The sequence below is a fragment of the Pituophis catenifer genome, unplaced genomic scaffold (genome assembly GCF_029215685.1).
Source record: "Pituophis catenifer annectens isolate HBS135680 unplaced genomic scaffold, rPitCat1.0.hap2 SCAF_4, whole genome shotgun sequence".
NCBI lineage: Eukaryota > Metazoa > Chordata > Lepidosauria > Squamata > Colubridae > Pituophis > Pituophis catenifer.
The window spans coordinates 32,245,201-32,271,528 of NW_027256884.1; the positions used below are offsets into that span (position 1 = coordinate 32,245,201).

General features: G+C 37.9%; 1 protein-coding gene across 1 annotated transcript in view; it reads right to left on the reverse strand.

Annotated features, from left to right (window-relative positions):
- RASA3 (RAS p21 protein activator 3) overlaps nucleotides 1-26,328 on the reverse strand; it is a 98,455-nt gene that overhangs the window by 14,144 nt on the left and 57,983 nt on the right. Inside the window, exons 5-13 of the mRNA XM_070942880.1 lie at nucleotides 24,575-24,655; nucleotides 23,538-23,610; nucleotides 12,132-12,211; nucleotides 10,601-10,705; nucleotides 10,131-10,287; nucleotides 7,305-7,453; nucleotides 4,937-5,051; nucleotides 3,904-3,978; nucleotides 1,204-1,327 (exon numbers count right to left, since the gene is read on the reverse strand). Of these exons, the coding sequence (XP_070798981.1) occupies nucleotides 1,204-1,327; nucleotides 3,904-3,978; nucleotides 4,937-5,051; nucleotides 7,305-7,453; nucleotides 10,131-10,287; nucleotides 10,601-10,705; nucleotides 12,132-12,211; nucleotides 23,538-23,610; nucleotides 24,575-24,655 (959 nt within the window). The remainder of the gene's footprint in view (nucleotides 1-1,203; nucleotides 1,328-3,903; nucleotides 3,979-4,936; nucleotides 5,052-7,304; nucleotides 7,454-10,130; nucleotides 10,288-10,600; nucleotides 10,706-12,131; nucleotides 12,212-23,537; nucleotides 23,611-24,574; nucleotides 24,656-26,328) is intronic.

Genomic DNA, 26,328 nt, shown 5'->3' on the forward strand with positions numbered 1-26,328 from the left:
CTGATGAGCATACGAATTAAAACTATAAAATTTTATAAACCTCCCATTTGAAGTGTCATCCTGACAACTATTAAGCTTCTACTGTCATCAAAACATCCAGTAATAACATGATTCAATAGTAGCGATTAGTTAATGTCCAACCTCTTGACAAATTTATTCCTCCTTGATTGGTTCCTAGTAAAACTCCTTCCAAGGATATCTTTAATATTGTTCACTTACCTTATTTGTTCACTGAACTTTTTTTTACTTCCCTAAGTGCCCCGTTATTAGGATGAAAATGAGGAGAACACTATCTAACAATAGTGTCATATTTATTTGAAGTTCAGTGTGCTCCCTGAATTTCTTTTTCCAGACCTTTTTTCACCTTTTCTCTTTTTCATTATGGAGATCTAGTGGTGCAGTGGTTAGAATGCAATATTGCAGGCAACAGTCTGGAGTTCCATCCTGATGGAACTTAAAGTTCACTCACTTTCCATCCTTCCAAGATTGGTAAAATGAGGTAAAAATAGTGCCATAGTGTCATCAAAATGACCCAGATTGTTGGAGGCAATATGCTGACATTGTGAACAGCCCAGACTGTAAAGCGCTATGGAGCAGTATTTAAGTGTAAGTGCTATTGCTATTGCTAATATTATGAATACTAATTCTAATATTAAATATGTAATAATGTTGAGATTCTACTGTATGAATATTAATTTTGACCCTGATGGTACTGTTCTGCTAATTCATTTCTTTCAAATATAAGATAGACCACAAATCTTATTAAATTTCATACGAAATGTACTATTTAAATAAGGATGTATAAACACACTACTGTAGCTCACAAGTAAGATGTCTATACAAATGTACACACATATCAGAAACATAGAAGAGCTGCAGTGGAGCAATGGTTAGAATATAGTATTGCAGGCTGCTTTTGCTGACTGCCGACTGCTTGCAATTTGGCAGTTCGAATTTCACCAGGCTCAAAGTTGACTCAGCCTTCCATCCTTCCAAGGTGGGTAAAATAAGGACTCAGATTATTGGGGGCAATATGCTGACTCTGTAAACTGCTTAGAGAGGGGCTGTAAAAGCACTGTGACGCAGTATGTAAGTCTAAGTGCTATTGCTATATAGTAAAAATGGCTTCACAAGAATCTACAATAGAGAATGTTCCAATTAGGTTAAACGGGAGAGCAAAAAAGAGTTTAAGTTTTATATTACCTTGGAAACGTATAGCTGCTGATTCCCTCAATGAAAAAAAGATGTCACACATCACTGTAGGGCAACTGACCCCAGATTTTGTAATAACTGTGAAAATTCGATCTACATACTGCCTAAGATTTTCCTAGAATAAAAATGAAGAACATAAAACATTAATTCCAAAATAATTTCAGACCTTTAAAACATTGAACAAGGTACATTTTAATTAATTTTCATATTAATAGAATTTGATTATTATAAGCAATGTCATTATATTAGTAATTATATTACATTAAACCATCTTATACTAATACAGGTAGTCCTCAATTTAGGACCACAACTGAGCCCAAAATTTCTGTTAAGTGAGACGTTTGTAAGGGAGTTTTGCTCCATTTTATGACCTTCTTGCCACAGATGTTAAGTGATTCATTGTAGTTGATAAGTTAGTAATCCAATTGTAATCTGTATTTTCCATTGATTTTGCTTGTCAGAATGGTGCAAAAAGTGATCATATGACGTAGCCAAAAGCCTGGGCCAAGAGACAGTTGTTAAGGCCCTCTGAAACATCCATTAATTCAAATTACTTTCAAAAATCTATTCACAAATATTTTCAAAACCATATCCCACGTATGATAGTAATGGTATTTGCCATGCTCAATTTATGTTACAATCCTCTAGTGTTCCTATATCTAACAAGAAATTTAATCAGATTATGACTTCTTAATTTTTTATTTTGAAATACTATAATTATATTCATTCATTCATTCAGTTTTTATAGCTGCCCATCTCACACATGTGACTATGTTTTAATAATATTGTGATTAGCATTGAAATAATATATTGAAACATTGAGCAATTAAAGAATGAAAGAATATACTTTAATATAAACATGTATATTACTATCAGAATTATATAGATTTGATGATTGTAAAAAATATGATTAGAATAATTTTGTATGTCTAAATAATATTGGAATTGGTATTAGAATTGTGTATTGAAACATTGAATAATGAAATAATGGATGACTGTATCTTAATACAAATAGATGTAGAGGGAAATATGGGAGGTAGGTTAAAAATGAACAGGATTCATAGCACCAAAGTGGGCGAGAGATGTTGGATAGAAAGAAAACGTCTTTTAATAAAAGGGTGACCTGATTAAAAGTTAGAATAGAGATAGAAATAAGAGAAAGGGGGAATATTAGTGTATACATTTTTACATAATAAAATAAAAGCAATTACAAGAGGAAAGTTTAGAAATTGAATGGCGGTATTATTATGTATGATCAAATAATATGGTGAGTGGTATTTGAGCAATATATTAAAACATGGAATAATTAAATAATGATAGACTACAACTTAATATAAATGTGTATTATTATTGGTTGAATGCAATAACTATGATTAATTTTACTAATTTTATTTGTATTCGAATGTATGACACCCAGGTGCCACACATTGATATGTATATGTAAAATAAAATAAAAAACTTGGGGGGAAGCAATTAAAAACAAAACCATTGAAATACATTTAAAACTGTAACAAAACAAAACCATGAGAGTGTGCACTCCAAACTTCCAAAGAATATACTCATATTTCCATGGATTCCCCAGGTCAATGACAAAACCAGGTTTAATAGCCTTTCAGAAAATCATATAAATTGTTTCTGAAGCATTATTTGGCTATGTTGTACTATTAGTTACTCTGTTTTACACCTTCATACATTATTTTTAAATCCAAATCTATGTCTTTACAATGTATCATGTGTCTTACTTATGGCACATAAAACAGGAGTCCTATTGCAAACCACTACTGAAATAAGCCATCAGTAAGTAATTTTAGAAATACTTACAAATAAGAATATTCCCATTTAGAAGTGCTTCAATATAGATGAATTTATATGAAGCCCCAAAATAGATTATAGTACTGTTTACAATACATACACACACACATATATATAAAGCCACATGTATAGATGAATTTTGATATTTTGATTTTGTGTGAAATATTAGGTGCTCACATTCTAGAACAGGGGTGTCAAGGCCTAGGGGTCAGATCCAGCCCACGGGGTGCTTAGATCTGGCCCACGGGGCCACCCTGGAAAGAGCGAAGGATCGGCCCTTGGTGCCTCTGCCAGAGAAAACGAGCTCCCAAGCTCCGTTTTCGGCTGGGACAGCCTTCTGCAACCCTCTGCCAATGAGAACGGAGCTTGGGGGGGGGGGCTCGGGAGCCTGTTTTCTCTGGCAGAGGCACCATGGCCACCACAGGTGCCCCTGACACAAGTGACATCAAGCTAGCTACGCCCACCCTGGCCATGCTCACCCCGGCCCCCTGAGGTCAAACACAACCCTGATGCGGCCTTCAATGAAATTGAGTTTGACATCCCTGTTCTAGAAGATGAACTAAATGGAGGGTCTGGTGGGATTCCATGCCAGAAAAAATGCCTGCCTGACATCAAAAACTACTTTTTTCCTTTCTTTCTTTTTGTGTTGAAATCTGGTAATATATGAAACAATATTTATGAAATATAATTTTCAACATATGGAAATTGGGATCAGTATCACCCTGTTGCAGAGAAGAGTAGCAAATTCACATCGTAATTTCATTTGTATTGAAAACAATGGTCTAGTCCCACCTAGTTTACACTTGGTAACACATTTCAAGGAGTAATCATTTTCATAGGTGAAAAACTGATTTTCTCCCCATCACTTGAACTACCTACCCTATTATTTTCCAAATTTTCAGCATCTTTCAACTTTACAGGATCAATTTCACAAGGTTTATGGAGCTGGCAGATCTGTGAAAAATAAGAAAGAAAATACATAGCTGATATCGGTGTAATGGATTAGTTACCAATGGGATTTGACATGTCTCAATTTTCAGATGAAATTTGCCCTACTGAAGTTGTTTTATAGGAATAAATGATTTGAAAACAATGTTCTTTCTTGGGTTCAATTTCTTATTTCTTTTTACTTTGGCAGTGACACTAACCATTTTTTCCGATTGAGAAATTTATAAACCCATTGCAAATCTAATTTCCAATACTGGCTAAAATGTAAATTCCAGTCTTAATTGTGTTTATTGACATTGCTAATGTGGTGCACATGATGATTAAGGAAAATGAGGTAAGGACAGAAATATTTAGGCTGTAGAGAAAACGTTATCATTTGGAATTAAATGGTCTACAAAAAAATGCAGTTGTAGTTTTTAAACTTTCTCCAGTGCTTTGAAATAGAATTTAGTTAGTTAGTTATTCTATATATTTAAATTTATTAGCCACCTAATTCTAATGGACTCCAATGTTATCAATATCCTATCAAAAGCATATTTAAGGGGGGAAATCTCATTGTTTTGAATAAGACAAAACATGATTATGACATGGTGTTGCAAACTGCAATGTTTTTTTAAAATAGCATAGATAATGGGCTAGCCATGACATTATCAACTCGGAAAATGCTGAATCAACTAAAGGAAATATGTGGTTTGCTTATTTCTGTCATTGGAAAAAAGACAAGACAACTGTAATATGGAGATAACAAGTATTGCCATAAGTTTAAGAAAAAAACATTTTTTCTGGATCTAAGAATAGTTATTTATACCAATTGCTTCTTTTGTATGTAGATTGCATTCTTTTTTAGAAACAAATGTTTACTTCTGTAACATACTGTTTATATGTTCTTGACTTGGAACATTGCTGATGGTCAAACACAACCATAAAAAGATATTGCATGTTCTGCTAATAAAGGTAAACTAACCTCATCAATAATAGGCTTCAGTGTGACTTGAAGATAATGCTTCCCTGCTAGTTTCATGGTTTCATCAATGCACTTGGAAGTTAATGAGTTTCCTCTGAAAATAGTATTTGGATCTCTGAAAGCAAACATCTTGTTAATCATTTAGCCTTCTTATAATAAACTTTTAATCAAAGAATTGCAGGAGATATGGGTGTATAAGGTTTATTTGGAGGCCCATTGAAAAGGACTAGTCATAGTGTGAAGACCACTAATGGTTATCAGCCTCAGACTGCTGCAAAGGAAGGAGGCCACCATAATTTGCTGGGCACAGATTGCTCCTGGGTAGCCAATCCATTGGCATCTCCACAAAAAGTTTCATGTTGGTATTGCAAGGCATGTGAAAAACCTATCCGCAACAAACATTTCAGAGATTTCTGGAACATTCCATTTCTTCCCTATGCCATCCTATCTTCCTGTACTAGTGGACTTGCTTGAACTAGTACCAGTGTGTGGCAGTGGTGGGTTTCTACCGGTTTGCCCCGGTTTAGGTGACCGGTAGTGGCGGTGATGGGAGGCTCTGCTCACCCGCCCGGACATCATCATGGCCGCTGTGCTCATGTGCAGAAGATTCTGCCCATGTGCATAAGCGCTGTGCACGAGCGAAATGAGTGCGTGCATGTGCATGCTCACAGTTCCGAACCGGTAGCAAAGATAAGTGGAACCTACTACTGGTGTGTGGTGTTCCAGATAAAATTGGAACCAAATCACATCTGAGGCATCAGAAAACATCCAACTGAAACAAACTCACTGCATCATTTCTGGAATAGCTGAACTGGTATGGTCCTAAAAAGAATGAAATAGTAGTTTGCACATATCTCTAGCGCTGATTTTTACAACACCCATCAGCATCTTGTTGTGCAAAACTCCTCTCCTTGCTGCCCTCTCTGGCATTAAGATCTGCAGGAGAGATCCTCTTGAAATGTCCCCATTGTCAGTAACTTGGTCAGTCTCAAGATGTGGAAGGCACCTTGCAATATTAGTGTTCTCCAGGCCCTCAGCATTTAAGAAATCCATAAAGGAAAAGCTCTTTTGCCAGGCTTGTATTGATCACATTATTTTAGTACAGGTAGTCCTCAACTTACAACCATTCATTTAGAGACCGTTACAACAGTACTGAAAAATGTGACTTACAACAATACATCACACTTACAATTGTTGCAGCATTCCCACAATCACATGATCAGACTTTGAGGCCTTGGCAACCAGCATGTATTTAGAATAGTTGCAGTGTCCTAGGGCCATGTGATTTCCATTTGCAATCTTCCCAACTGGCTTCCAATAAGCAACGTCACTGGGGGAAAGTGGATTTGCTTAACAGCCACATGATTCATTTAATTCAGTGATTCGCTTAACAAATGTCACAAAAGTATCATAAAATTTTGGACCCAATTGTGGTAGTATGTTGAGGATTACCTATATTCATCATGTTTTTAAATCAGCTGTTTCGTGCTTTAAAATTAGCAATTGTACGTGCTTATTTGAATAGAAAGGCAGGGCAAACTTTAAATGAATAAATAAGCAAACAAACTGGAGCAGCTGTTCTTCAGTTAAGTCTGGTCAGCAAAACCCAGGATTCTTCTAGAAAAGCAGGTAATTGAATAGGATAATTGTTTTAGTGGAGTAGCTGTCTATAAGCTGATAAGTCTATAATTCATAGCTGTAAGAATGAATCTGTAGTGAAGTAAGTGTAGAAGATAAATGAGCTATCCAGGCTTCAAATCTGGCTGCAGAACAAAGAAATACGCAGTTATGCAGCTTGGTCCAATCTTTCTCTACCAGATTTGCATTCTTTCTTTAATCCATGGATATTGTATCTGGTATCAGAATTTCTTCTTATAATAAACATGTGAGGCAAGTTACAAGGTATTTAATGAAATGGGATCTATCCTACTATTGTTCTGTGTGTTCTCTTAGCTAAGTTTTAGGAGAAAATAGTTCCCAGGATATCTTTGGAAACTACTCTCCTTGTATAACTATTCTATTGGTTGGTAAAAATAGCATAAGGAATTTAGCTATGGAGCTTCAGGGCAAAATATTGACCTTATTTTTTTTTTAAAAAAATCCTTATCTTGAAACCATTCATCAGTCTAAATGTTTAGATGATGCAATTCTATTCCTGTCTTTATTAACCACAATCACAACTTTTTGATGGAACATCACACACCAGTAGTGGGTTCCACTTTTTGAAAATACTTGCTATGGAATCCTTATCAAAAATGAATGTGGAAAATCAAAAGCCCATTTGTCCTTATGCATGACCTTCCCCCCAAAAAAATCATTATTTGCTACTCGGTACCTCTTTTTATAATACATGCACTATTGTACTTACTGAGTCCTTTTTATTTCTGCATTTGCAATTGCACTAATGAAAGGCACAATTTTGCCATAGTGGAGGAAGAGTCGAACCAGAGGTATGGCTGCCTCCTGTTTTTCTCTGCAGACTTCACCCAGTATGTGGGCAGTTGATGATGAAACAGGCTAAACAGAGAAAAACAAAAAAGTTTAAATAGAGGCATCCCTAAAAGAATTTTTAAATGAACTGCCAAATTCTTAAGAGCAATGTCCATATACATAGAAACCTATGACACGATGTATTGAGGTCTAATTGTATGTATGTATATCTAACATATTTCTTTCATTTAATGTCAGCTTTTACTTAAGTGGAATTACAAAAGAAAACTTGAATTTTGGGCACTTATCAATTTAAGATATGCTATCTATGACTACATTTTCTCCTTATTTTATTCCAGTCTGGGTTTGTGAAATGAAAAGACTTTGGCTTGGTTGATATGCTGTATTAAGCCATAATGCACAAATTAACAATATGTAATTGTTAATTTGTAAATCCAACAACTATTGCTTTTTCAATAAACTGGTAAAAATAAATGTTTAGTGGAATAAGGTATCCCAGTCTCTGGTATTTTTTGTCAAAGTTGCTACAATATGTCAATATGAGATTTACACTGCATTCTTCTGTGAGGAAAGGAAATTAATATTTGATGAAAGAAAGCTGAGAGCTAGAAGAGATTTTATAGAGGTTTAGAGACCATGGGGACAGGTCACTCAAAAGATTACAGGAGAAACATGGCTCATTAAGAAGAATACAAAGGAAGCATTGACCCTTGGCCTCCTGAAGAAATGACCAAATCACAAGTTCAGGAGAAGCCATGCAGTTGCATCTTCTCAAAGAATAGCAAGAATGCTAAGTAGACTAGAGAAAAGGCTACTTGAATGTTAGAATTAAAATGTAATTTCTGATACAGAACTATAACTCTGCCTAGCAGGCCGCATGTAGCTTGTATGTTATGCAGGGCTGCACTAAGTCAATTTTTCTCAAAGTTTCTGCAATTGTTAGCCACTAAATTAATGTTTGCAAAAATGTGAAGTCCACCCACTGAAAACACCTACTCCTAATGCTTTTTCTCCAATGGGAATTATGTTTTTGACAAATTAGTTAATGACCATAGTTGTGTTTAGGTATGATTTTCTATTACCTCTTAATTTTTCTAAAGATATTTCAGCTAATTTTGTACTCCTGCAATAATAACAAATCTTAACATGAATTTGATCAAGAATGTTCTTGGGTAAAAGTCTTTTAATCCTAAAGACTTGCTTGAAAATAAATGAAATCCCAGTTTTAGATACCTATTAGCATTTTTCTTTTTGAGTTGCTTGTGTGAGATCAGAGATTTACGTAGCAAAGAAAAGGAGGCGTAGCAGTCTACCCTGAAGACCTGTTTATTCTGCCACTGATACATTTTGTCATACCAGCTGACTTACAATATATGTGGGTAGGTTTCAGCTGACCACCTGATAGATCTCTGCAAACAGCCAGTATTCTATAACCACTGTTTGAAAATTGCTGCATTAAGTCAAGGATTACCAATTTATCGAGACAGTAGCTCAAGGGGTGAAACTCGCGGCTTCACATTGCTGTCACATGACGTATCGCGACTTTCCCTTTGCTAAAATGGGGGTGGGGATGGCCAGTGCATGATGCATCCGGGCCGCAGGCCATGAGTTTGACAACCCTGCAGCAGCTGATTCTAATCCAGTAGTAGTCAACCAGCTATCTTCAGAAGCTATCTGTATGATGGGCTTCCTTTCTCCGATAGTTTCTACTAGCTTACTAATCAGACCGTGATGGCGAACTTATGGCACGCGTGCCACAGGTGGCATGCATAGCCATATCAGTGGGCATGCGAGCTCAGCTAAGAATTTCAGTACTAGGGAAACAGGCTGTTTCCTGCCTCTGGAGGGCCTCGGGGGGTTGGTGGGGAATGCCTGTTTTTCTCTCTCCTCAGCCTCCAGAGCCTTTCTAGGAGTCTGGGGAGGGCGAAAATGGCCTCCCCCCCGGATGCCTTCCGGAGGCCGAAAATGGCCCGTTTGCCAACTTCCAGTGCGACCTTTCTAGAAGCCTTTCTAGGAGGCTGGGGAGAGCAAAAAACAGGCCTACCATGCCATCTCGTGCCAGGAGCAGGGGAGCGGGGGTCATGTGTGCATGCGTGGGGGCAGGATGCATAGAATTATGGGTGTGGGCATGCACGTGTGCAACCCCCCCCTCCACTCCTGGCACACGATGGCAAAAAGGTTAGCCATCACTGGACTAGACTATCAAAATAAATTACTGCAGTGAAGTTCTCCATGCAGGATATCAACAGCCTACTGATGAGTCTATGGATAAGATACTGGAGAAAGTTGGGGAGATTATTATTTTCCCACAGTTTACAGATGGAATACAGAAGCAGGTGGAATTCAGAAGGTGAGATACTAACAGGAAAGGGAAAATAGGAAGTTATCAGATGTTCCCTTCTAGGCCCTACTCAAGGAAGAATTGCAATGCAGAGATAAAATCACTAGTTTCTCATTGCTAGTAAGCATAGGAATCCAGAGATTAAAATGGGCTCCCACTGAAGTCTTTTTCTCTTATTTCAATGATCCTGGTCAGGACGGTTGGCTTCCCACAGCCAAATTATTTTGGGGATACAGTCATCATAAACAAGATTATTTCCTGAACATTTGCCCCAGGGGAGGTAGAAAATGCATATTTCAGTATTTGCCTTCTAATTAGCAAGGAGCCCATGTTTGCAGAGAGCGTGAGGACATCAGACCGTTTATTGTAAAATGATAAATATGAGAAGAAAGGAAAAATTACCTCAACATCTGCAGATTTTAATAAGAGGTCTCTAAGGGGGTTGTAATGCTCTGGAAGAAAGACATGGTCTTCTGTGTAAACCACATTTAACCGCAAGGAACCTAGGTCATCAGGTTTCAGTGTTTTGTTGCCATTAACTCTGGGCTGCAGGAAATACCTAACAAAGGAGAAAAACATAAAACAGCTTCTAAAACTATATATAGATTGTATTGCATATAGAAGGCCTTTCTTCCCAGTATTATGAAAGAGTCTATAAATCTTTCTTCATGTCTTTTCATTTTTATGTGCCTAAACACATTATGGTTGTGATGACATGTATTTCTACCTAAAACTGGATTGGGCAGGTAGGAGAAGGATTTAAAAAAAACACACTAGATAAGAAATCAATTATGACAGGGAGCAAAATTGTTCTGAAACAACTTATAAAGAAATACAAATAAAGGCTAAAATAGTTTAATAAAATAGAGTACCATGCTTCATAACAGCTGGACTGTCGAAGAAATTTGAGTGGCAACCTCAACTCTCCCAGAAATTCATCTCCAAACTTCAAGTTGCTTGCATTCCAAAGATCAACTCTGCAACAGAGCAAAAGGCAGAATGAGAGACAGAAGAATAAACCCTTTCTCCTCCTTTTTAATATTTTCATTTCTTTCTTCTCCAAAAAATACAAATCAAAATTCAACTAATTAACTAACCAACTCCAAGACAAAAGAGGAGGTTTTTTTAAAGTCCAAGCTGAAGCAAACATGAGAGTACTGCTATGTTAACTGGTAACTCATTTTAGGTTGACACAGTAAAAGCTTATTTCTATCAACCGAGAAGATCATTAAAGAAATAATAATCTGATTTCAGCATGTGATAAACATATAGAAATAGATTCAGGTATTCCATGTTCACAACACAATGTTTTGGCTGTGTGTATTTGTTTCCATTTCTTCCTGTTGTTTAAATCTAGAAGTTCAGGTTGTAAAATCATAATTCTTATAGCAATGTGTTCATTGATGTGACACACTAGTGAGCTTTGAAAGGAGAGTCATCTTGTTTTCAAGGTAAAGGTAAGTAGAACCCACCCCTGGTCTGTTCATATTTTTCTGTACATGGTGTTTGCTTGAATTTGTTTGGTTGTTTGAAAAAAAACCCGCAGAGATTGCTATGATTCAAAGGAACTTTGATTAAAAAAATCTTTTCAAAAGGCACTGAAATCCTTCTGAAATTTCTTCTCAGCCTCTTTGTCATCACTTTTCTGTTGTATTGAAAAGTTTCTGTAAATTGCTAAAGTGAAATTATGCTGGCAGCAATCAGGCAACTTCCCCAATCGCTCTGATTGAGATTAAATATTACAACAGGGTGAGGATTAGATATGGTAAATTCTAAATGCGTGCAGGAAAAGAGAATAATTACTGGCATCAAGAGAGGGAAGGCGGTATGCAAGAAGCAATCTTCAGAATTGCATGATTCGAAGAAAAATACCAATACTGAATTATCTCAAATAAACTGGAACAGAGCCAGAAACAAACTCAACGTCTCCAACAGATGGTACTGTAAAAAAAGAGGGGAAACCAGTTTCAAAGTGGAACAAAATGCTGATGTAGAAATGTCCCAACTATCCAAGGAGGAAAAGCAAAGGTAACAAATAGAAAGGCACTGCTACTTCCATTCATTGCTGATTTTACCAATAATGCAGAAGGTCCCCAACCTTTGCGGCTCGGTAGACCTGCTGCGAAAGGGGAGAGGAGAACTGGGCCATGTGAGTGACGGGCTGGTGTGTGCACACATCCCTTGCATAAGTGGTGGACCAGTGCGCATGCATGCAGCTCAACTTGTGCAAGTGGTAGGCTAGTGTACACATGTGTGAGTGTTTGCCGGTCTACTGCTTGTGCAACTTGAGCTGCGTGTGTGTATATTCTGGCCAGCCATCCACACAGCCCAATTCTGAATAGGCCACAGCCGGTAGTGGGCCACAGCTCAGGGGTTGGGGACTCCTGATATAAAGTATTTTACCTGATTTCCATCTTGTCAACTTCATCAGCATCTTCAATTTCAAAGTGAGATTTCTTGCTATAGCTGCTTGGCCTAGTAATCTAGTGCAAATAAGAATTTTTTAAAAAGGATCTTATTATTAAGAAAAATCCATTGGACACTTTATATAAGGAACCTCTGTGCAATTGCACATTATATTTGATTCAGTTTCATAAATTTAATTGTATTAAACTCCAACCTGTTTAGATAATGCTTTTATAAGCCTACATATGAAGCTGCATCACATATTGTAGTATAAGTTATCTATAACTCTTTTAATAAAGATATATGCAAGCCATTGAAACAGTAGGTATTTGTATACCACTGACTCATTTAAAATACTAAAAGGATCATTCCTATAAGCTGATTTGGCAAGCAAGTTTATTTTACTATACTTATGTTTACCATTATTCACTTACAAAAAGTGCACTATTTTTCAGATGTTTAAAATATTGCAGAAAAAATCAATTTCATTTAATGGAGAAAAACAAAGAGCATGTTTAGAAAATGAAACAAAAATATGTGTTAGTTATTCCAGAGTATTATGCAGATTAATTGCAATTTTCCATCAGATTAATTGCAATTTTCTTAGCTTTTACCCTGTTTCCCCTAAAATAAGACATCCCCTGATAATAAGCCCAATCGGGCTTTTGAGCACATGGCAATAAGGCCAAGTGCTTATTTCAGGGTTCAAAAAAAATATAAGACAGGGTCTTGTTTTTGGGAAAACACAGTATATATCCATAATTCTAACACTGTATTTTACTCAGTTTGTGTACAAAGCGTATTGATCACTCACACAATCATTCTGAGGCAAGAGTGACCAGAATTTACTTCTGATACAATAAACCAGAACATGACAATGTAAGATTTCTGTTCATGCCTGGTCAACTCATTCCATTTCTCTCATTTCTAATTGGTAGTAAGCATTGCAGGCAGGTCTCAGCAGGATGATTTACAGAGGATATCTTAACTAGAATATTCCTTCTCCCTCTAACCAATGGTTTGTTCAAAACTTGGTGTTTTCTGAAGTTCAATATGTGCGATATACCATTCTGTTTATTTATGACTAGCATTTGAAGACAGCAATTGGTATGATAAGATTATGGATGCCACCCCTCCACACATTTATCAATCTTGCAGAATTCTTTCATTCACCTTGACAATCCCCAAGGTAGGACTGGTATAGCTCCATGCACATCTACTTGTATTACAAATCCTGCTCTTGTACGTTAAATCCTATATTCCAAATCCTTTTTTGTGTTAAATCAAGAATGACATATTTACAAGTGGCCTGAAGTCAAAATTCTGAAGAACAATGGCAAGAGATATGAGCAAAAATCAAGGAAGCATGCAAGCAAAACACCTAAGACATTTGAATGTAAAACAAATATTTCTCTTACATCCTGGATAACACAATGACTGAGAATTCATTATAAGCAATTCCCCCTGCCTTTCCACCCCAAAGATTTATGATTCATGGCTACACAAAATCTGGACCTATGGGAGTATGATTCAGATAGCCTAGGGAACATACATCAAATCAACTGATACTGTTTGTTAAAACAATGTGGTCCTTTCATCTGATGTGACAAACGATGTCCCTCATGGACTCAATCAATTACAAATACTTGAAGGTTTTTCTTAATTAAAAAACACCAGGTAATCAATATCCAAATGAGAACAGGAGGAAACCAACCAAAATTAGTGATTAGAAAGAAATTCAGAAACAAAGTCTTCTAGTGAAGCCATTCCTCCAAATTTTAGTTTCATTTTTAAGGATGAAGCAAGCTTTCTTGATTTTTCCCTCTTCCTCTCATCTAGTTCTCTACAATTTTATAAGTTACAAAGGAAGAAAACAGCGTTGGTAAATATAGAACATTGTTTTCTACAATTAAGACTAAATTTTATTCTCCTTGACCTAGCGGCTAGGAGTTTTATAACAAATAAATATACCCAGCACTCATATTGGCAATGCAAATTTCAAGTACATGTGGAAATTTTTGTGCAGAAAGCAAAAAAACAAAACAAACTATCTATAAACAGATATTGTGGAGGACTGCTGCTTCACCTGCCAATGTCTTCTATATTCTAACATGATATCGGAACGTGGAACTTGCAAGAAAAGTGTTTGCCGATAGTAGAGGAATGTCCTGGGACTGGATATTTTTCAATTTCCCAGAGCTCCAGTAAAAACTTCTCTCTCTCTTTTTTTTACTTTCTAGAAAGGTTTGAAAAGACCCAGACCCTTTGGAATCAAAATAATTTAGCTTCATCTACTACTAATTTATTAATATTCTCGCTATTCAGATAATAGGGAAATATGTTATATTTATATGTCCAAGGGAAAACCGCTATCGGTTTGCCAATGCTCCAGACAAATTGTAGAGTTGAAGGCAGGAAAACCAACTGCCCTAAGCAACAACTGAAAGGCTTAGATAGAAGATGAAATGAAAGGAGGAAATAAAGAAAGGGAAGAATTTAGTCTGGCATCCTTCACAGCAAAATAGCCTGAAGGCTCAGTTTCACCGGCTATCTTTAAAAGGCCTGGCTTTATGGTTTTGGAGAAATGATGACAGGACTGAAGTCAGATGATGGGGCTTATGCTGATGCTTAATTATCCCCCTGAGAAATCTGGCTCAGTCCTGCAGGAAGTCAAGGGCCAAAGGAGCTCCATTTTGAGACTCATCCCTCCTTCTGCAATTCTTCTCCTGTATGGAAGATAGGCAGTTTAAGAAGACGAAGAAAAAGAACTCGCATTATAATGTCCACGGCTTAGGTTAATCTGTAATTATGAGTCAGTTTGAACTCATCTTTTTGTGGGCAAATCTAAAATGTAATAACCTTTGGAAGCGATTGCCGGAAGGTTAGAAACACTTTATTTATTCAGTACAGTTACAGACTGGCTAGTATAATACATGAATATAATATCCTGCAATGGGACATAAGTATATAGTTTGTGAAATAAAATGGGGTAAATATGTCCCCAAGACCCTTTGTCTCACAGCCTTAAAATCTGAGAAAGGAGAAGTCCACTCCGTATAAATTATATAAATACTCATTTCCCCCGAAAACTGATATTGAATAAATTTTGCCAGACATATCTGACCTTTCCTGTCTGAGTCCAGATATTTTTACTTATTTATCCTTGCTGTAAGTGCAGATAGTCCTTGACTTAAAGCCATTCTTTCAGCAAGAGTTCAAAGTTATGACAATGATAAATGATCTTACCCAGTGGTGAAATCCAATTTTTTTTACTACTGGTTCTGTGGGCGTGGCTTGGCGGGCTTGGCAGGGGAAGGACACTGCAAAAACTCCATTCCATCCACACTCTGGGGCCAGCCAGAGGTGGTATTTGCTGGTTCTCCGAACTACTCAAAATTTATGCTACTGGTTCTCCGAACTGCTCAAAATCTCCAGAACCTGCTGGATTTCACCCCTGGTCTTACCACCCATGTCCAAAGTTACAGCTGTTGCAATGCCCTCATGGTCATGTGATCAAAATTTGGGAGCTTGGCAGCCCACCCATAGTCAAAACTGCAGGGATGTTGCAACTACCGCTACCCACCTATCTTCCCCCCCCCCCATCAATGTCATTTTGACCATACATTCCATGCCCCCGTTTGCCTTCACTGTCTTCTTGCTCTCTTTGCTGACAAAGTAGGTGTGTCTGTCCTGGCTGCTATATAGGTCTGGCTTTGTTTTGTGAAAAACGGGAAAAGGGCTGCTTTCAGCCTGTTTCCCCCCCTTTTTGCAACACAAAGCCAGCCCAATAAGATCCAAGAGTGTGGTGAAAAAAAAAAAGGATGTTTTGGCACACACTGTCCTCATTAAGTTACCTTATGGTTTGTTTGTTTATTTTCTTTTTGCCATATGAGCCAACTTTATATGGCCCAGAAGCCAGACCTGGCATGCCTCAGCAGCAGCGGGAACAAGAAGACAGTGGCAAAGGTGAACTGCGATGGCACTGCGGAGGGCAGCAGGGTGGTGAAGGCATCTGGGCCCAGGGAAGCTGGGCTTGGCAAGCAGGCCCAGAGCCACACACTGTTTGCGGTCCTGAAGGTAGGGTGCAGGATGGTCAGAAGGGCAAAGATGGGGGTGAGATAGTGAACAAGATCCCTCCTGGCCCCTTATCTTGTTGAGGCTCAGGGCCAGGAGGGACCAAGCTTGGAATGGCTTTGGATTTGGGTGCGTCCTTGGTTAATGACTGCTAAAATTCATTTAATGACAGCATGGAGACTGCCAGAATTGCAGTCATGTGATGCAGTCATGCGATGTCTCTGTTTATGACCTCATTCTAAATTGAGGATTACCTGTACTTCAAGGACAGAAAAGCAAAAGGATAATAGAAAATAGTATCCAGACAGATTAAAAAGCAATCAAATATAACAGGTGTGTCCAAGGAACATATCCAACGATGGGGGTGTACGTGCACGAATGTGTACGTGCAAATATATATACCAATAGATTTTAATGCTTCTGAATACTTGAAACATTTATATGTTCCTAATAATTCCTAACAATTTCCTATCTGCTAAATCAATAATACCATTCAGCTAAAGCCATGACAATCAGTCTCTATGAGGAAATTAAGAACTGTAGATTGTATTTATCCATTTTGTTTGCTTGTGGGGTTTTTTTTTTTTTTTTTTTTTTACATGCGTGTTATTTATTTGGAAATAAATTGAAAAATGATTTGTTTTCTGAAAATCTCCATCTTGACTATATTCAGTATATGAAAGTTGGTTTTGATACCCAGAAATGTCACCTTCCTTCCTTCCTCCAGCCTCAAATATGCTTCAAGATGCTTTTCAAACACCTCAGAAGCAGCTGCATGTGTAAAGCATAGGAGGGGACCAATTTATCTTTACTGAAATTATCTATAAATCTTTCACCTAACCCAACAAAGACAACAAAAACGTTGGTTTTTTTTTTTATTTCTAACCAGACCATGACACGGTATGAGAGTACTCCACCCTGCAATAACCACAATATAATCTCCTCCTGTTAAAAATTCAGAAACTTTTTTCATAGTCAGGTAGCATTATTACTATATATTTTTAAAATGTATTAGCAAACTGATTAAACCGCATTTTAAAACTGAGTCAGACAAAGAAAATTCAGTTCTGAATACAAAGCCAAATAAACAGACATCTATGAGATACCTGCAGATTCACACACAGTGCATGATAAACAATGGAATTAAAACACCAAAACTAGAAACTTTAGTTATGTATTTAATTTAAATGTATCTTGGAATAAGAGTACAGTGACTCAGTGTGCATTACCATGTATGTTGCAATATTTTGTAAAATCTCTTCACCACTTCTTATAGAATTAATTACACTTTTGAATCTTATGAAGGATAGAGACACCATAAATTCAATTCAATTAGCACTTTAAAATTGGTTATACCTTCCACATTTTGTTAAAATGTTATCACTTTGAGTCTTTAAAGTGGAAATATAGCCATTGCTATACCTGCAGATCAGAGGTGGGTTTCAGCAGGTTCTGACCAGTTCTGGAGAACCGGTAGTGGAAATTTTGAGTAGTTCAGAGAATCGGTAAATACCACCTCTGAATGGCCCCACCCCCATCTATTCTCTGCCTCCCGAGTCCCAGCTGATCAGGAGGAAATGGGGATTTTGAGGTAACCTTCCCCTGGAATGGAGAGGGAATGGAGGTTTTACAGTATCCTTCCCCTATCATGCCCATCAACCCACACCCACCAAGTCATGCCCCGCCCACCAAGCCATACCCACACAACTGGTAGTAAAAAATTTTGAAACCCACCACTGCTGCAGATTGAGTGTCCCAGAGGACATAGGGGGCCTTAATAGATTTGATGCATATGTATCCTTCAATGTTCATGATTCATACTGTACATGTGCATATAGTAGCCAATTAAAATTCAACTCAGATGATAGCTGTGTCTGCCCCCATGACATTTTTACCTTGTCCTCCCCTGTTAGCCAACCACAGACATTTGTTTTTTTCAGAAAGCTGCACGAAAATATACCATACAGCTTCGGTATATTCCAAAATATATTTTGACTTCTGTACTCCTCCATACATCACAAGTATCACACAGATTCATAATGTGCTGTGCAGGATGAAAACAAAATCCAAGGACTTCTGGCTTAACTACAGTTTACACATCCTGGTATTTTTCAGGTACATTTCAAGTATTTTCATATCCTGGCTTTTTGCCGGTCTGTACTCTATTACTACTCTCTGCCAGTACTTTCTTGACTTGTTCTACAAAATCTTCCTTTTTAACTGCTGTCCAGCATTTTCAGGAAGTATTCCTGCACAACTGCTTCCTATTTTTCTCATGTATATATTTCAAGACAAGTATTAACTTCTGAGTAGGAGAGGAGTTGAGTATCCAACCCTACTAAGTATATCTTGCTTCTTCAAGAAGTGTAGATAACACTTTCTTAACACACATCTTAAAAAAAACCTAATTTTAGCTTTACCAGGACATCTTTGCACCTTTTGTCTCTTCTTAGTCATTTGATATTCCATAAGAAACTAAAAATCTTGGTTGTATTTATGGATTCATTTTATAGGGGAAGGAAGAGCCCAATGTCACTATGGTGAAAAGTTTAATATGATTCTTGGGAGGATACATATTGCTCTTCCAGAAACTGGATAAAGTCATATAAGGTCTGGAGCATTTACTGTATTTTTTTCCCTCTAATATTACACTCTTTTCAACAATAGTAATAACAATAGCATTTAGACTTGTATACCGCTTCACAGGGCTTTATAGCCCTCTCTAAGCGGTTTTACAGAGTCAGCATATTGCCCCCAACAATCTGGGATCCTCATTTTACTGATCTCAGAAGGATGGAAGGCTGAGTCAACCTTGATCCGGTGAGAATCAAACTGCTGAACTATAGTCAGCTGGCAGTCAGCAGAAGTAGCCTGCAATACTGCATTCTAACCACTGCACCATCACAGCTCATCAACCATCTCATCAACTCCTTTTCCAGAAAGAACATTTGCAAGATGGTTCTACTATTCTATGCAATGCTGAAAGTGACTACATTTTAACTTGCGGTTTCTTCTGATCATAATTTACATCTTAATGACAGAATCTGGAATTATTTGTAGTCACATCTCAAAAGTGGTAACAGAGATAATAGAACAAGCCAGACTCCTTGAGCTTCCAAAGGAGGCAGTCTCTTCATGTTCTATCAGGCACCCTTGAAGAAAACAGATGAAGGCAATAAAAGTCTGGAGGAATCATTAGGAAAACTTGGAATGTTGGATGAACTCCCGTGGAAACAATTAGGTCCCTTTGTAGTTCATCAATGTGCCCCAGGTGACTAAGTCATCAGGAATCATTTTGGGGTGATATATTAGAAAACTAGTATGGGAATCAGTTTGTTTTACTTATCATATGTTGTGTTTCTTTTCAGTTTGTACCACCAAACTTTTCATGCTCAAAATATCCTGCTGCATTCATACAGCAGGTTTCTTCTGTGATATTATCATTGCCACCTGCACCATCACCAGCTGCTTCATTTGTTTCACCTTCTTTCAGTTCTCCTCACTGATACTCAACCACAATGATCCAGAGTCTGTTTCCTTTTTCACCCAGACCTCTTATTTTTGCCTCCTTTTTTTTTCTGCACCAAAAAAATATACATGCTTCATTTTCTTTTCCAACAGATGAAGAAAATTTAACCACCTTATGAAGGGCTTTTGCTTCTTTCCTTCTCTCTGAGAAAGCAAGTAATAGGAAACCCCACCCTGAATTGCTTGTATCAGTGACATTATTCATTGAAGCTTTTGCAGCACCCCACACACAAAGGCACCATAAAAGGGCAATAAGGCCAGATGCAGAAATGCTACATCTCTTGCTGTACAGCTCAACTGTTCTGCCTCTCCCTTCTGTTATCTCCTGCCTCATTCAAGGAACCATCGCCACCTAAAACTGGTCTTGTGCAACAGTTCTGACAACTTTCCTCACCCATGCTCAGATCTCCTCTACTTCAGGTCATTGTGTGATCTTCCAGATTTCCAAGCCTCCTACTGCCCACCAATTTACCAGCCCCAATTTTCCAGATATGTACAAAGTCAGGTGGAGTGGAGAACTTCACTACTCAGCAGAGGTTTAGGATAAGTTGTCCTGTATTCAACCCAGGGGCTCTGCCTCCAGATAAAATGTCTTGAGCCCTTGATTTAAGTATCAGTGAGCATATTTCTTCTTAAACCATTATCCTATCCCATTGTTTGCAATAGCAAAGCATTATTAAAATTAATTTATACCTAAAAATATATGTGCAAACCTTATTGCACTATGATCCCACAAAAAATCTGGACAATATCTGCAAAGGCAAATGCAAGATTTTAGTTCAATGAGTAAGGTTCAGACAAGTTATGTGGTTCCATAGGCATAGGCATGTATCAGTATGCCCTTGAACTCTTTCCTCAGGGTTAAAAGACTCTAAAATGGCCCTACTCAGAAGTTTTGATCTGAAACATGACTAAGCTAACCTGTGTTTAGATGATAGGTGGGATATTTTTTTTTTTGTTAAAGGACTTATTCTCAAGGTCACACATTGTGGGCACAAGCAATTGCCAGCGAGAGTAAGGCAAGTGATGAGTAAAACCTGAATCCAAGGTGGCATTCATTGTTTCTTTGGCATATACCCTTTTCTCTCTCTTTCTTTCATTTTCCAACATCTTCCTCCTTTCTCTCCCAAAGAAATGCCAGTTACAAAAAAGACTGACAGCTCTTAACAGAGAGTCAATCTTTCGTGGTATGGAAATCTTTGGAAATCAGACCAAAGCTTCAATCCCAGGTTGCCAATTTTGATTTAAATTGTGTCTTTGATGGTCTAAGTAACTGTTTATCATTCAACGAGGGGAATCTCAGGCAGAAGAGGTTAGACAGAAATGCAATTAAACTCATATTTCAGAATTGTGGCAGCATGAGATCTGGAAAAACCTCATTATAAAACAGGATTTTAACCATTTCACCTAGAAGTCATACCCTGTTTCCCAATTATGTTTCATATTTCTACCATAGTAATTTTAAATTTTTCATGAAGAAGAGTATTCAGAACACTAATTACACTAATTAATTACATTAAATAATTAATTCCACAGTGAGTAGATACTTCTAGATTCCAAATCAGTAGAGCTCCATTATTTGTTTGCTGTCTGGAGCAACCAAAGCGTAAAATTAGTTGTGTGATTCAATTTTCACAGTGAATACATCACTTTATCCATGAAATCACTGGATAATATTAAGTAGACAATCTGTCTACAATATGGCATTATTAGGGATCTACACTGCAGGATAATGGTTAGGATAGTTGAGATAAGTCATACATGGACAATGTGTTAAAAGTACAGGTAGTTCTCAACTTATGACTGTAATGGAGCCTGCCCATTAGTAATAAACTGTGAGAGTCATAAAATGGGTCATCATGTGACCAACTCAATTTTACGACTTTTTTTGTAGCAGTCATTAGGGGAATCACCATGGTTGTTACATGAAACTGCAATCGTTAAGCAAACCCATTGCTTACTATGGGGCACTTTTGCTGGAAACCAGAATACCTGTTTTCAGCAAAAACATTGCAAGGTATAGTTATGTGTCTGTGGGGCACTGTAAAGAGCTATAAATGCAGGCTGGTTGCTGAGTGCCCATGAGACTGGGAGGGGGTGACCATCAGAACTAGGTTGTAAGTACCCAAGGGGAGGCAGTCCATCAGCACTTTGAACTGTCACTAAACAAGCAATTGTAAGTCACAGACTACCTTTACTTATTTCTATGAGCTAAAATTCAGGCCTTGTGCCTGCAATCCTACTGTAACTGACATGTCAAACTGGAATTAATCACATGCATAATTTCCATACATCCTAAATGTATCCAATACTGGATAGGAACAGCTGAGCCCTTCAGAGGATCTGAGGAGCTGTTGTAATTATTGGCATCCTTTTCAATACTGCCGTAAAGTGGAAAAAGCAGCACAGTGTGAACTATCAGTGGGCACACAGGCATTGAAGATAACAAAGTACTGATACAGGGCTTCATGTCACACACATCAAACTCTTTGCTTCACTACTGCACAGAATACAGCACCAACTGGTGGTGCCGCACAGAAAAAAGAAAAGCACTCAGAGTATTTTCTCCTTTTTTCCTCTAACAATCTGGCCAGGAACTATACCAAGGCAGAGAAGAAACAGTGTTTGCCTCAAACCTGGTAGCTGGTACTGATGTTTTGAAGAATGATGGCCTGTCAACATAGACAATGCTGATGTGGCTGGATCAGTGGTCTGATCCAATATGAAGAATCTCTATATTCAGCGATTTTACTTAGCTAGTGCACACTAATCACTGTGAGGATGTCCTTGAGGATCTAGTAAGTTATTTTAGTACACAAAAAATAATGAGATAAAAGAATCTAGAGCCATGGCGGAGAACCTGTGGCACGCGTAGCCATATCGGTGGGCACGCAAGCTCAGCTCCAACGCACATGCGCATACCGGCTAGTTGATTTTCGGGCCTTCTGGGCCCACCAGAAGTAGGAAAATAGGCTGATTCCTGCCTCTGGAGGGCCTTGGGGGGGGAGGCCTGTTTTTCTCTCTCCCCAGCCTCCAGGGTCGTTCTAGGAGTCTGGGAGGGCAAAAACGGCCTTCCCAACGCCCCGGAGGCCGAAAATGGCCCATTTGCCAACTTCTGGTGCGACCGCGATGGCAAAAAGGTTAGCCATCACTGATCTAGAGTGACCAGGATTCAGAACTGAAATAAACTTTAGTTCAAAGTTTGCATTTATCCCTCTAGCGATTGCTATCAAGACAAAAGAAAATAGTGGGGGAAGGGGAGGGGCACTTCTGAAGGTTGCTAGGTTTCACCTCCCTTCGTTTTTTTGAAAAGTCCTGTTATACAACGTCTTTGGCATTCTCAGTGGAAAGGAAGTTCTTTCTATCAAAGCAAAGAGACCTTTTTTGTGTTAGCATGTTGGCAATCAACCAATGAACTCCAGTTTTGAATCGGTTGCCACTACTGTTTTTAAAGCTTTTTATATTTCCTCTGAGACAACCATCCCATTATTGATAATAAAAAAAAAAAAGATAGCAGAGGAGCCGTAAAACTCCAAAGTCAAAAGGAGTCACTTATCAGCACCAATTCAAAATTGGATGACTGGTTCAGAAGCCCCAAACGAGGAGTTCAGAAATTCTCTGCAGAAGAACAATATTGCATTCAGCTGGAAAGTACATTTCTGCTCCACCAAATAGCTGGCTGGCTCCACGATACTTCAGGCTCTATCTTGAGCACTCTCTACAATCCAGCAGCTGGCACAGCATGGACCTATGGCAGTCACCTACAGCAGAAAATTGCCCCCCCACACCCAAAATACTAACCTCAAAATAAAATACTTCATCAAACTGTGGATTGTTTGTCTTCTTTTTAACTTTAGTTTTTTTGACTTCAGATCTGCAAGAAAAAAAAGGGCAAGGCAGAAATGTTATCCAAAATAGGATAAGCTGAAAGGGTCAGGCCTGGTGTTAAGAGTTATCTTAAAAGTGGCTTTTTTGGTTATTTCATCTCCCTAAGCTTCTTGCAGGATGAGACAGGAAGCAGACTTTTAGCTTGTCCATATCTCTTAGTGCATTTAAAACGAAACAATTAATTGAGGACATACATATGTACATTCTATCTTTCCTTTAGAAGTTCAAAGAAACTCTATGAGTTTTTGTTGCTGAGAGTGGACTTAAATTTCCATCTCTCTGGTTCTAGTCCAACACTTTCTAAGCTCTCATTAACAAAATGTAAGCATTTTAATTGTCTTGTGTTGATTTTTTTTCTCATTTTCTTAAAACTTTATAAAGTGATTTATAAAGAAGATAACTTATTCCATGCCCTTAAAAAGTGTTACAGGTCATAATTAGCTCTTTGAACTATGCCCAGACCAGTAGTGAGTGGACTTCTTAAAATATAATCACATGATCTGGGGCAACAGGAGCCTGGATAGCTCTGCAGACAAGGCACTGTAATTTAACACCAGCTGACTGCAATTAAAGTAAGTTCGAATCTTGCCAGGCCCAAGGTTGACTCAGCCTTCCATCCTTTCTAAGGTAGGTAAATTGAGGATCCAGTTTGTGGGGGCAATAAGCTGACTTTGTATAAAATATACAAAAGTATGAAGGCTATTGCTTAACGCACTGTAAGCCGCCCTGAGTCTCCGGAGAAGGGCGGCATATAAATCAAATTAAAAAAAACCAAACAGTATCAGTAGATGTTATCACAATAAAATCGGATTCTCCATAAAGCAAAGTAGGAATTTAATATTAAGTCACAAATTCTTAAAGACAGTTTCAATTTTTACTTATTTCACAGGATTCTTCACTTAACTTTAACCAGATCGGAAAAAAATGAATAAGCAATAAATGTTACTAACCTGTATGGTCCTGCTAATGTAACTGTTGCGTAAGGATCACACTGGCCATTCACAATCGGAAGTCCTTGGCATTCTAGAACTCTAAACAAAAAGACAACTATCACATAGAATATCAGAACAGGAAATGCAGCAAAAGGTGCTCTTCCAAATTTTTGTTTCACTTCAAAAATGCAGAATACCACAAATTGCCATATGGATTGACCTTTTGTTATGGCGATGTCTGCAGCTTAAAAAAAAATCTCAAAATGGCAGCTTCAATAGTATTGACTGAAGCTCTGCCATGTTTTATGTATGCTCCATGTTCACATATATTAAAAACAAAAAGTTGGTTGCAGGAATTTGATATGTCTAGTCTAGTAAAAAGGACTAGGGGTGACATGATAGCAGTGTTCCAATATTTGACGGGCTGCCAAAAAGAAGAGGGGGTCATCCAGGAGTGAAATCCAGCAGGTTCTGGCTGGTCCCAAAGTGGGGTGGGAATAGAGATTTTGCAATATCCTTCCCCCAGGAGTGGGGAGGAAATGGGGATTTTGCAGTATCCTTCCCCTGCCACGCCCACCGAGCCACACCATGCACACCAAGCCACGCCCACAGAACCGTTAGTAAAAAAAATTGAATTTCACAACTGGGGTCATCCTATTTTTCAAAGCACTAGAAGACAAGACAAGAAAGAAAGAAAGGATGGAAACTAATCAAGGAGAAAACCAGCTTAGAACTAAGGAGACATTTCCTGACAGCAAGAACAATTATCCAGTGGAATGGCTTGCCTTCAGAAGGCAAGTGTTGGGTGCTCCAACACTGGAAATTTTTAAGAAGAGATTGGATAATCACTTTGTCTGGAATGGTATAGGGCCATTATGGCAAAATGTAATAGAGGTAGAATAATAATCGGATAAAATGAATTTTTATAACCATACTTTTTTTTAAAAAAAAATGGGTTTAAGATGTTCTTCAAGATATATTGCAGAACAAAAGACATTAGATACTTTCTGCACTGTAGTCTTCAGTCAAATGTCAGGAGAACAGAGAACCAAATTCAACATGCATCTGGATAGAAAGCCAAAAGAGAATCACTCTGCACAGCCATACAATTATTCATTCATGTGGAAATCTATAAATGGTCATGTAATTAATGTCAACTCTATGGCCCTTAAAAGGGGACAACAATCTATTGGCTTTGAGCTCAAGAAAGGCAAGTTATGAGCTCAATCTTGCCTAACAATTATGAGGCTCTGGTATTTAATTAAGAAAAGGTTTGTTTTTTTCTCTTTCTGTTTTCATTTTTACTAATCTCTGAAATGTAACTAACATAAAAATCTGATTGAATTCATTCCATCATTTCTTCCTCTCATTAGAGGAACTTTAAAGCTGCAAATAGGTTTTTATATTCCACCAAAGGTTTAAAATACAATACATCCCGACAACTATAATACGGATTTCTTTCTTAAATGTTTTACTTGTTCTGATGCACTTCCTGACTCACTGCATTCCAGGCTCACACTCTCTGAATAGAGTGGCATTTAAGAAAAACTATTAGGAGGAAGCAAGGGAGGGAGGAACAGGAGAGAGAGCGTGGGTATCATTCTGTCCTTATTCATGGTGTGGAATTTTCTTTGCAACAACACTCTGCTCCCACCTCACCTACATGCGAAGCAGCCACACAGCTGTAGCATCCTTGCTGGTAGGGAAACAGAAGATCACTCATGTGCCTCATGGGCGCTACAGCAAGGCAGAATGAAATCAATAGATTACAG